This window comes from Zophobas morio, unplaced genomic scaffold, assembly GCF_036711695.1.
Source record: "Zophobas morio isolate AGI-343-1 ecotype UQ-CSIRO unplaced genomic scaffold, CSIRO_AGI_Zmor_V1 ptg000044l, whole genome shotgun sequence".
Lineage (NCBI taxonomy): Eukaryota > Metazoa > Arthropoda > Insecta > Coleoptera > Tenebrionidae > Zophobas > Zophobas morio.
In genome coordinates, this window is record NW_026972149.1 from 6,782,298 (window position 1) to 6,794,343 (window position 12,046).

General features: G+C 39.3%; 1 protein-coding gene across 3 annotated transcripts; it reads left to right on the plus strand.

Moving 5' to 3' along the window:
• The first annotated feature begins 1,565 nt into the window (after positions 1-1,565).
• Positions 1,566-9,720, plus strand: LOC135141879 (lysine-specific demethylase 5). Of its 3 annotated transcripts, XM_064073450.1 has the most exons (12): positions 1,567-2,307; positions 2,439-2,701; positions 2,879-2,956; positions 3,005-3,143; positions 3,226-3,386; positions 3,438-3,572; positions 4,759-4,914; positions 4,966-5,244; positions 5,291-5,868; positions 6,050-6,287; positions 6,340-8,601; positions 8,748-9,720. In XM_064073450.1, the coding sequence occupies exons 2-12, from the start codon at positions 2,465-2,467 to the stop codon at positions 9,228-9,230; spliced, it is 4,746 nt and encodes a 1,581-aa protein (XP_063929520.1). In that variant the 5' UTR covers positions 1,567-2,307; positions 2,439-2,464; the 3' UTR covers positions 9,231-9,720. The 3 variants fall into 3 exon arrangements, with proteins under 3 accessions (XP_063929522.1, XP_063929520.1, XP_063929519.1); XM_064073449.1 differs by having other exon boundaries at positions 1,567-2,701; XM_064073452.1 differs by lacking the exon at positions 3,438-3,572 and having other exon boundaries at positions 1,566-2,701.
• The last annotated feature ends 2,326 nt before the right edge of the window (positions 9,721-12,046 follow it).

Genomic DNA, 12,046 nt, shown 5'->3' on the forward strand with positions numbered 1-12,046 from the left:
ATAAGCACGTTAAGTTTTTAATCAATCGCAAAAATTTGATTACGTCATCTCAAAATTTTGCCGAATAAATTCTTTCGAAAATGTGCAAAATATGATCAGAAGTGAGGGAAGTTCTGTCGACATAATTTTCGACCAATTTTTTTAGGACAATAACCATAACAAACAGTAGTTATTAATCGTTGTGCATTATTATTAATCGAACAAGCTGTTATTTTTCATTAATAAATAAACAAAAAAAAACATTGTAGTAAGATATTTATAAATTATACACAAAAACAAAAACAACAAAAAAAAACCATTAAAGCATAACCAACTAAACACTAGAGATGTGCAAAATTCCCGCCTTGTGCATATAAGTAAGCTCGTAATATTTCCTAATTTTGATCATTTTTTGTAAAAGTTAGTGATCAGTGTCATCGCTATTTGCTAAGATAAAACTGATTTTGGCAGATGACATACCTTTTAAGAAAAGAGAGGGCGGGTGGGCGGGGTTAATACCTGCTAAGATAATACTGATTTTGGCAAATGACATACTCTCTAAGAAAAGACAGGGTGGGTGGGCTCAAAAGATTGTTTCAAGTTTATCCAGCAACAAAACACCAGATTCCTTTAAAAAACAGCAGGGAACCTAAAATTAACTGCGAACATTTTGAATGTCGAGTTTTGAAAACTTTGACAATTCCATTAGCGAATTTCGAGAATCCAGGGTAATAAAATGCCTTCTAAAAAATTCAGAAATACCACTATTATCTCAAGAAAAAAACCAGAGATACTGCTCTTTAGCTTAGCATGGTAGTACCTATCATTATTTATTATCTTAGTAATGTCAGAAGTGTACCATAGTCAAGGCCGTTGTATTAACATAACGTCCTTGATTACAATGTTATATATTGATAATATATTTTATTAAAATGAACACAACTTTCAATTTTTTACCATTTCAACTTTATTTTGTCTAATTTTTCCATACAATAATAAACAAAACGACAAATACACCACAAGTTGTGGGTAATTTTTTTTTAATGAAAAATCTTGAAAACCAACTCCTTTTGTCATTCATTATAAAATTTCTGTTATGCATCATTTGGATTGAAACACAAATCTCAAGATTTGTGTTTCAACATACAAGGTAAAGTAAAACATGTAACTATTGTTATAACTGAAATTACTAGTTGTCGCCAGCAACCTTGAATTAAAATTAATCAAATTATCAGACTGCTTAATTTGCAATTTAAACTTTGGAAGAATAACATATTTGTAATCGCGCACCATCTTTCGGTGGTGATGTTTGCAGAGGCGGTTCGTATCTTTGCTACTTTTGATTTTGGCATTTACTATCCAGGGTGACTATGAATTTTTGACTTTTTTTTAGTTTTGTTGAAGTTCGTTGTTGATACTGATTTTGTTGTAAAATTTTGTAGTTTCCACATTTTGAAATAGCGATGTTGAAGTGCGACGTTAGTTTATTTTTACGTAGTTGGATAAAAGTGTCTCGATATCCATTAAAAGTCGAGATTGATGTTACCCAGATCAGTTGACGCGAGTAAACGATTGCTGAGTGTGTAACAATTCCGCGTCTTGACTCTTGAGAAGCATGAAATATTTATTAGTCCACGTAACGGTGACCCAATTTGTCACCCGTGAGTAAAACCTTAGCTGCGTATGTGTGTACTGTTCATGTACTCACTCACTGTCTCTTTTTGGTAGACGGGAAATTTCGTAACGCCGAAAAAGAGCGCATGTTTATTTCATTAAATTAATTTTTGTGATACAAAAATGACACCCAGCAGTTATGCAGCCCAACATACTCGTCCAGAAATAATTGCTATGCAGTGAGTCAGCTGAGTGGTCGAGTGGTGGCAGGCGATGACAGATCGCAACAACGAACTGGTTCACTACGCGTCACGTACCTTTCTAGTTAACCTAAAAGTTGACTTTTACGAGTAAAGTGCGCGAGGGAGGTGTTTGGTGGTAGAAAAAAATGCCCATCAGTTACGCAATCGAAAAAGACACGGGGATACGGTCGGAAAGTGTGCGTTTTCTCGCCGTCGAGGTGCATTAATTTTAAGCGTAGACCATCTTTGTTATGTTGCTATTCACAAGTTCCACAAGCAATCGATGACGGCTGGTGGGGATATTATTACATGTAATGTTGTTGTGTGTTGGTTCAGAATTAAAAAAAAATTGTCCAAAAATTGGTGTATCGATGTGAAAAGTGTTGTGAAATAGTTCGGGGAAGAAAAGTACGCAGCATTGAGGCGATTTGGGATAAATACTCGTCGCAAATGAAACCATAGTGACGGCCAGGTAGAGTACCTCGCTAATCTTCTGGAAAGTAACTTTTCCCGAGCTGATGATTAAACCGTGACTTATACTGTGTCCAAAAGCCGTTTTCCTGTGACTCGTGCTCAAAAATCCATCGTGCGTTTTTCTTCTAGGACTTAATTATGTAAAAATAGTAAAAATGACAACAAAACTGGATAAAACAGCCAGTCCTGTTAAAACTCATGGCAACGCGAAACACACACCTAAACAAGAATCGGGATATGGCTACAAAGAAGAAGCTTTCGAGTTTGATCCGCCCCCGGAAGCCCCGGTATTCTATCCAACTGAGGAGGAATTTAATGACCCCCTTGAATACATTAATAAGATTCGAAAATACGCTGAAGGCTCAGGCATTTGCAAAATCAAACCACCCCCAGTAAGTCACGAATTTTTCAAAACTTTGCAGACAGCCTCCTTTGATCAGACTTTGACCACCTCATTGTCCAGCTATTTTTGTTCAACTACACTTGTTAATAACCTAAAGTATTATGGCTACAAATTACTTGGCTGCCATATTTCCATGTTATCTACAATACGTTGTGATTTTTTCTAGAACTGGCAGCCTCCTTTTGCCGTTGATGTCGATAAGTTAAGATTTACACCACGAATCCAAAGATTAAATGAGCTAGAGGTACCTCTATTACATAATTTTGCACAAAAATTACCCCTCTTTTTCTAGGCTAAAACTCGGGTCAAACTAAATTTTCTCGATCAAATCGCCAAATTTTGGGAACTCCAAGGTTCCACATTGAAAATCCCAATGGTCGAAAAAAGATGTATCGACTTGTACACGTTACACAGCATTGTTCAAAGTCAAGGTAATTACTTAATTACTATAATCGCTTTTCTACTTATCAGTCTCCTCTGCTCCTTCTTATTACATTATTTTTTTTTAAATAGGTGGTTTTGAGCAAGTAACCAAAGACAGAAAATGGTCAAAAATCGCCATTAATATGGGATACCCTCCTGGTAAAAGTAGCATAGGAACCATCCTCAAAACCCACTATGAAAGATTACTTTTCCCTTTTGATCTTTTCAAAGTAGGGAAAACTATGAACTTTGTAAGTCCCCACGGTTTCCCCTAATCACACCTCATTTATTTACTTCTTTAGAAAATGACATCACCAATTAATGAAGAAAACGAAAAAGCTGATAAAGATTATAAACCGCACGGGATCGTAGGGAGGATGGCCATTAAACCACCACCTGAAAAACACGCCCGGCGGTCAAAACGATTCGAAGTTGACGTAATTATTCCGAATTTTGCTTTACTTAAGTGGGAAAAGGTTGTAGACGACGTTGACCAAGTGACACATACGTGCGAAATCATTTCAAACACCCAATGCGTTACGTAACAACAACATTACGCACCTTGATTCAAAAATCACGTGGTTTTTGACAAGTCGTTCTTGTTACGACAAAATGGCGGTGCTTGATTTTTTATTTATATTTTGTTTTTATATCATTTATATCCAAAACAAACAAGTTTTATTTATAATAATAATAATAATAATAATAATAAAATTTGTTTAAAGGAGCATTACATGTTTTTAAGCACGAAGCTTAAAAGTTGTAATAGAGATAAACGAACAAAGGTTAAAAGTTGAAAGTATAATCGTTTTAATCACTTTGTGCTTATCTCGCAAGAACGTTTTGAAAACATCAAGCTTGACGCAAAATACGATGGGTGTGACCAACGTTGGCATCATCCGGACAACGCGTTGACATCTTTTGGATTTGCAATTAGTTGACGCCTACTTGATGTGCTGTGGTGCCATATTTGATTAAAATTTAGAACCGTAATCTAGTGACCGAATTTCATTCATAAAAGATGAAATATGGGTCAGTGGAATAGGGTTATAAGTCTTAGTTAAACATCATTACTTACTAATTACAAGTTTAAAATTGGTCGAAAGTTACTTAGATAGAACTTCCCTCGTCTCTCAAGTATAATTAAACAAATCCATCTGGGGGGGGGGAGTAATTAAAAAATATTATACAATTTAATTTTTTTTTTATAAAATTGAAGTAGCATTTAGCGTTTCAGCAGCTCACGATATACCTAAACATCTCACCTGCTATCTTTTGCGTCGTTGCTATCAAGGGGAGAGGCTTTTTCGTATCAAAGTTGATACAAGATAAAACGAGATAAGCACAAGTTGTCAACATTAAGCTAAAATCTTAGTTTTGTCCGATAAGACGACAGCGTAGCTGTTGAAACGCGTCGCCTGTTTGGTTTGCCGTATGTTGCCCCCGGGTCGACGAACCAGTAAAACGTAAAGCTTTCCCGTCCATTAATTGATGATTGTATTGCTATACTGTCTTTGCTGGTTTGGTTTCTATTCTCGTAGAGTTTAACCCAATCGTCTATTGTAACATTTTCCGACTTAACTAAACTGCAACCGACCGCATAGTTTAGTAAAACCATTTTAGCCAAAACTGGAAGACGACGTGAAGGAGGAATGTAAAGACGAGAACAAAGAGTTGAAACGCCTCCAGTTTTATGGAGCTGGTCCGAAAATGGCCATCAGTAAAGATAAGGACGACGAGAAGCGGCATAACAAAACTGTCAATTACGATTTCGATCCTGTGAGTATTTGTGTGAGTGGCGGGGGACGGCAAAACGGATTTGTGTTACAGTTAGCGAAATACGTGTGCCACAATTGTAACCGTGGCGATTCTGAAGAATACATGTTGTTGTGTGACGGCTGCGATGACAGTTATCACACGTTTTGCCTCATGCCGCCGCTGGGGGAAATCCCGAAAGGGGATTGGCGGTGCCCGAAATGTGTAGCTGAAGAAGTATCCAAACCTATGGAAGCCTTCGGTTTTGAGCAGGCACAGCGGGAGTATACGTTACAACAGTTCGGCGACATGGCCGACCAGTTCAAATCGGAGTATTTCAACATGCCAGTGCACGTATGTATCATACTTTACCTTAACTGTGTTACTTAAGTCAGAATAGGTGGTCCCGACGGGTGTCGTCGAAAAAGAGTTCTGGCGCATCGTCTCCTCGATCGATGAAGACGTGACGGTTGAATACGGTGCTGACCTCCACACGATGGACCACGGCTCAGGCTTCCCTACCAAAACGTCGCTAAACCTACTACCCGGGGACAAAGAATACGCCGATTCCGGCTGGAATTTGAACAACCTCCCAGTGTTAGAGAACTCGGTCCTTGGGTACATCAATGCGGACATTTCGGGGATGAAAGTCCCTTGGATGTACGTAGGGATGTGCTTCGCCACGTTTTGTTGGCACAATGAAGACCACTGGAGCTACTCGATCAACTACCTCCACTGGGGCGAAGCCAAGACATGGTATGGAGTTCCTGGAAAAATGGCCGAAGCGTTTGAAGAAACCATGAAATCCGCAGCGCCAGAGCTGTTCCAGTCGCAGCCAGATCTACTGCATCAACTGGTCACGATCATGAACCCCAACATATTAATGAAAGCTGGGGTTCCGGTGTACCGGACGGATCAGCACGCTGGCGAGTTCGTGGTGACTTTCCCAAGGGCGTACCACGCAGGGTTCAATCAAGGGTACGTGATTTCTGGCTAGAAAGTATTGAAGCTCGGTGTACGTCATAGCACTAAAGTAAATGGACGTAAAGGTGCAGGATCCTGCATCTGCAATGATTTTGCAACTACCGCGTCTGTATACAGTGACCTACACCACTCTGATCTATTTGTGCTAACCTGATTGGGGGTTGTAATGTTGTAGGTACAATTTTGCGGAGGCTGTGAATTTCGCCCCGGCGGATTGGCTCAGAATGGGTCGAGAGTGCATCCTGCACTACTCAAATCTGAGGCGTTTTTGTGTTTTCTCGCACGACGAGCTGGTGTGTAAGATGGCGTTGGACCCTGATAAGTTGGGTCTGACAATCGCCGCGGCCACATACCAAGACATGTTGCAGATGGTCGAAACCGAGAAAACCCTACGCAAGAACCTCCTGGATGCGGTAAATTTTGTACTGTTTGTTAAGTTTCATTTGTTATTTTATGTGTGTTTAGGGCGTTTCTAACGCTGAGCGCGAGGCTTTCGAGTTGCTTCCTGATGACGAGAGACAATGTGACACTTGTAAAACTACATGCTTCCTTTCTGCAGTAACTTGCAAATGCTCACCTGATGTGCTTGTTTGTCTTCGACATTACGCTAACCTATGCAGTTGTCATCCAGAGAATTACACTCTTCGTTATCGTTACACGTTAGATGAGTTACCTGTAATGCTAAAATCGTTGAAATTGAAGGCCGAGTCGTTCGACCATTGGGTTAACCGGGTTAAGGATGCTCTAGACCCGAAAACCCCGAAAACGTTAACGTTGCAAGAATTGAAAGCGTTACTGAACGAAGCCGACGGCAAAAAGTTCCCGAAGTGTGATTTGCTTCAAACGTTAACGGATGCCGTCGACGACGCAGAGAAGTGCGCAAGAGTGATTCAGCAACTTGACTTAAACAAAATGCGCACGAGGACTCGGAATTCGTCGGACACTAAGTACAAACTGACTTTGAAAGAATTAATTTTGTTCAATGAAGAATTAGATAGCTTAGTTTGTATTTTAGAGGAAGCAAAGAGTATTAAAGATTTATTAGATGAAACTAAGAAATTCGAAACCACTAGTAAAAATTTGTTGGAAATGAAGTTGAGTGATTGTTCGATTTCGGATTTAGAAACATGTATTAGTCAAGGAAACAATTTGTGTATAGAACTTCCAAATTTACGTAGTATTAAATTGAGATTACGTCAGTGCGTTTGGCTTAACGACGTGTTGTCGTATAAGAAGAAAACCGAAGTTTTGGGACTGGAGTCCATCAAAAATATTATCAAAACGGGTGGTCAGTTGCCGCCTAATCCCGAAATTGAGAATGAGTTGAGCGAACTGCAAACTTTACTAACGAGGAGTGAGGAATGGGAACAGAAGGCACAAGACATTCTAAAAGATACTGGAAGCGAAGTACTTATAGAAGTCGACAAACTCCTCAAAGAAGCAGGACAAATAAATTCGTATCTTCCGTCAGAAGAGTTCCTTTTTGAAGCTATGGATCGTGCTAGAGATTGGTTACGTCAACTCGAGGAAATGAATTCCGCCGAGTGTTACCCATACTTCAACGACATGGAAGAGTTAATCAAGAAAGGTCATCAATTATCTCTTCATTTGGTCGAAGTTAGCAAATTAGAATCGTACCTCGAAACCGCCAACGCCTGGAAGGAGAAAACCAGTCGGGCGTTCCTCCGAAAAAACTCCACCTTCACTCTAATGGAAGCACTATCGCCTCGGGTACAATTCAACAATGTTAACAAGTGCCGGAAAAAGGGTCCAGAAGACGATCACGGCATCTTTAACTTGACCAGTGATATGGACCCAGCAACTGTGGTTTCCCTATTCAAAGAAGCCGAACACAAAGAAATGGAACTAATCCGAAACGTGAGAGCTTCAAACTCGGAAAAGAACCTCGACCCGAATGACACTACCACGTACTGCGTTTGCCAGAGAGGTCTCTTCGGTTTGATGATGCAATGCGAACTCTGCAAGGACTGGTTTCACTCAAATTGCGTCCCACTTCCCAAAGTTGCGTCTTCAAAGTACAAAGGAAACTTCACAAGCGTCGCACTTCATTTGGGTTTCAAAGACTGTAAATTCCTGTGTCCCACCTGCTTTAGGACTAAGAGGCCGCGTCTGGACGCCATTCTTCTCCTTTTGATGTCCCTGCAGAAGCTATACGTGAGAGTCCCGGAGGGCGAAGCCCTCCAAAGCCTCACCGAGCGCGCGATGAACTGGCAAGACCGCGCCCGACAATTGATGCAGCACCCGGAACTCGAAGCAGCTAAAAACAAACTGTCTTCGTTTAGCCAGAAGTACTCGGAGGCTGCGGCTCGACAAAGAACCGAGAAAATCATCACCAGTGAACTGAAAAGAGCGTACAAGAACCCGGAGCTGCACGCGAGGGTGAACGAAATTGCGCCCTATAGTGGGGTGAACCAGGAGGACCACCGGACCGAAGAGAATTCAATCGTCACGGACTCCTCGGACGACTCGAAGGGGTATGCTTCGGCCGACGACCGCATGGGGGAGCACGCATACTCGCTGCACTTCCCCAAGTTTGATAACAGCGAGTACAAGCTTTTGATACCTCCAGAGATCAAGAAGCAGATAGAGGAGCTCCTGCTGGAGGGTGACCTTTTGGAGGTGTACCTGGACGAGACCTTCCAGCTGTGGAAGCTGCTTCAAGCGTCGCGGGATTCCGACAAAGACGCGATTTTGATCGACTTCGACGTAAGTGTAGTTCTAGTGAATACATAATAGTAATAATAGCACTAAAATAGATGCGGGTAATAGTGCAGTATGCGGCAGGTCTCCATGATAAAGATTAAAGGAAAAATATACTTAACTATATACATTAACTTGTTCTTGTTTTGTAGATGCACTCGAAGAACTTGCCTTCGAAGCGCGGGCGTAAGCGGCGGTCTGACGAGCTCGAGCTGCTGAAGAAGACGAAGGTTGTAAAGAACGAGCTCGAGAATAAGAAGGTGAAGCCGCAAAAAGCCAAAGAGATTTCGCAAGGGAAGAAGGAAGGGACGCGTCGTAAGGGTCGGCGCCGTCAGTCCACGGGGTCGGAGGACGACGACGAAGATATTTGCGCGGCGACGGGTTGTCTGAAGCCTTCCGGTGAGAACGTCGATTGGGTTCAATGTGACGGTGGGTGTGATAAGTGGTTTCATATGGCTTGCGTTGGTCTGTCGGCGCAGGACATATGCGAGGATGAGGATTACATTTGTATGACCTGCTCACAAAATACTTACGGGACACTTAACACCATGGATAGTTTATCGTCTGTCAGTTCTGAATGTTCCACTCTTACCCAGCCTTCCACGTCTAAAGACTCTGTTCAGTGCAAATTTTAGTCATAAATGTCCAGGGGTTATCCGATGGACTGATATGAGTATTTTATAGTATAGGTAATGTATACACTGTTCAGTTGTGATAATTTAAGATAAGAAATGTAAAAATATTTTCTTGTATCATTATCATTTTTACATTTGAATTAAGTATGCCTATGTTTTTTTGTATATTAATTTGTTTTTCGATAAATAACGCTATTTTTAATCTAGTGGTTTATCTACAGTTCAAATATTGTGTGGCGACCTTTTTTTTTCGTATTCGAAAGATGAACCACGGTTGATTCATATAAATTAATTGTTTTATTTATTTTTGTCGTCGTTTTTCCTCTTCTTTGATTGTGCACCATCTACAGCACAATAGAGATTATCTTTATTTTTCTATATTTTATTTCTTGTTTATGATGTTTGATTTTCTGATAGTTATAAGAAGTATTATTAATAATAACATTATTGTCCTTGCATTTTTTTTGTCAATAAATACTTTTGGATACTACTATATGTTTTTTTAAGTATAAGTGCTAGTAACAAAGTGTCCGCACAAAATTGAATTGCACATGTCGTATTCATGTGACGAACACTACTAATTAATCACCTTGAAACTTATAATTTATTATATAAGAGGGCGCACTTTGTATTCGAGCCTCAAACCGAAACTACAGAATGTGAAACCTGAAAAAAAACGACTGTATTTATGCGCCACTTCAAGGTTGCGAGAGTTATTTCAGCCCTAAAATTGATTGGAATTTAGACACTTCCGCCAGTCCTCGAAGTCCAACCAACATCCGGGCAAGGTGGAATTTTTGCATAACTCCGGTTAAAAATAATGTGAATTTACTAAACCAATGTACACATTTCACGGGGGTCTGAAAAAATGCTTAGATGACGTCATGATTTTTTGGAGGGAAATAAGGAATATAATTTCTCATCAAAATTGGTGGATGGAGGGTGTTTTAATAAAATAAATGCAGAAATTGGCATGCGGTTCCTTTAATAAATCGTAAATTTTAATTCTGATTACTGCATTATATGCTGATTCTGCAAAAACTGTTTGAGGTGACGTTATCGAAATTTTGGTGAGGATGGACAGACAAATTTCATCACACCAGGTTGATCATAACCTCAAAAGATATTAATAATAACAAAAAAATGTGAAACGATGTCATCAAGTTTTTAGATGGGATAAATTTTGATTTCACAGTCACACCACACCCTATTATAGAAGGACGTTTTCCGGGTTTGGATCGTGCCAGTTTTGCAGTTTCTCGTCTAATATCGTTCTCTTCATTCCCGAACGTTTCGTTCTTCTTGTCCAAAAATTCCTGAAGATCCGCTGAAAACAAGAGGAGATAAATAATACAATATGAATTTAGTAAATTTACTAAACATAAAGTCCCAAACATAATATAAGAAATAACAAATTGAATCGAAAAATTTACAGAGGCGCCCGAATTCAAATTATATATACTTTTAAATGAAGTAAAACTTCAGCCTTTCAGGTGCCAATCTGAATTTTTTCCACGCTGGTTCAGCAGGTCACGGGACTCCAAGATTTTTTTAAATTACTTCAAAAACTAGACACAACGGGTGCACGAGATTCAAGCTACTTTAAAAACGAGCCACAAGTAATCCCCAAGGTTCTTTCAACTACTTCAAAAACCAGACACAAAGGGGTTCAAGAGATTCTTTCAAACTATTTCAAAATAAAAAATGGGTATTCGAGATTTTTTCAAATTAGCTAAAAAACAAAACCAAATGAGCCCTGGAGATTCTATCACATTACTTCAAAAACAAGACAAAAAGGGTCCCCAAGATTCTTTCAATTTACTTCAATAAGAAACAAAAATGGTCCCTGAGATTCTTTCAAATTACTTCAAAAACGAAACAAAAGGAGTCCTCGAGACTCTTTCAAACTACTTTAAAAACAAAACAGAAGGGGATCCCAGGATTATTTAAAAGTACTTCAAAAATAAAACGCAAGCGGACCCGGAGGTTCTTTCAAGTTACTTCGAAAAAAAGATAAGGGATACTTGACATTCTTTTAAACTAACTACTTAAAAAGCAAAACAAAATGGTGCCCGAGATTCCTTCAAACTACTTCAATAAGAAACAAAAATGGTCCCCGAGATTCTTTCAAATTACTTCAAAAACGAAACAAAAGGGGTCCTCGAGATTCTTTCAAACTACTTCAATAACAAACGAAAAGGGTCCCCGAGATTCCTTAAAACTACTTCAAAAACAAAACAGAAGGGGATCCGGAGGTTCTTTCAAGTTACTTCGAAAAAAAGATAAGGGATCCCTGAGATTCTTTTAAACTAACTACTTAAAAAGCAAAACAAAATGGTGCCCGAGATTCTTTCAAACTACTTCAATAAGAAACAAAAATGGTCACCGAGATTCTTTCAAATTACTTCAAAAACGAAACAAAAGGGGTCCTCAAGATTCTTTCAAACTACTTCAAAAACAAAAGAGAAGGGGGTCCGGAGGTTATTTTAAGTTACTTCGAAAAAGAGGTAAAGGATCCCTGAGATTCTTTTAAACTAACTACTTAAAAAGCAAAACAAAATGGTGCCCGAGATTCTTTCAAACTACTTCAATAAGAAACAAAAATGGTCCCGAGATTATTTCAAATTACTTCAAAAACGAAACAAAAGGGGTCCTCGAGATTCTTTCAAACTACTTCAATAACAAACGAAAAGGGTCCCCGAGATTCCTTAAAACTACTTTAAAAACAAAACAGAAGGGGATCCGGAGGTTCTTTCAAGTTACTTCGAAAAAAAGATAAGGGATCCCTGAAATTCTTTTAAACTAACTACTTAAAA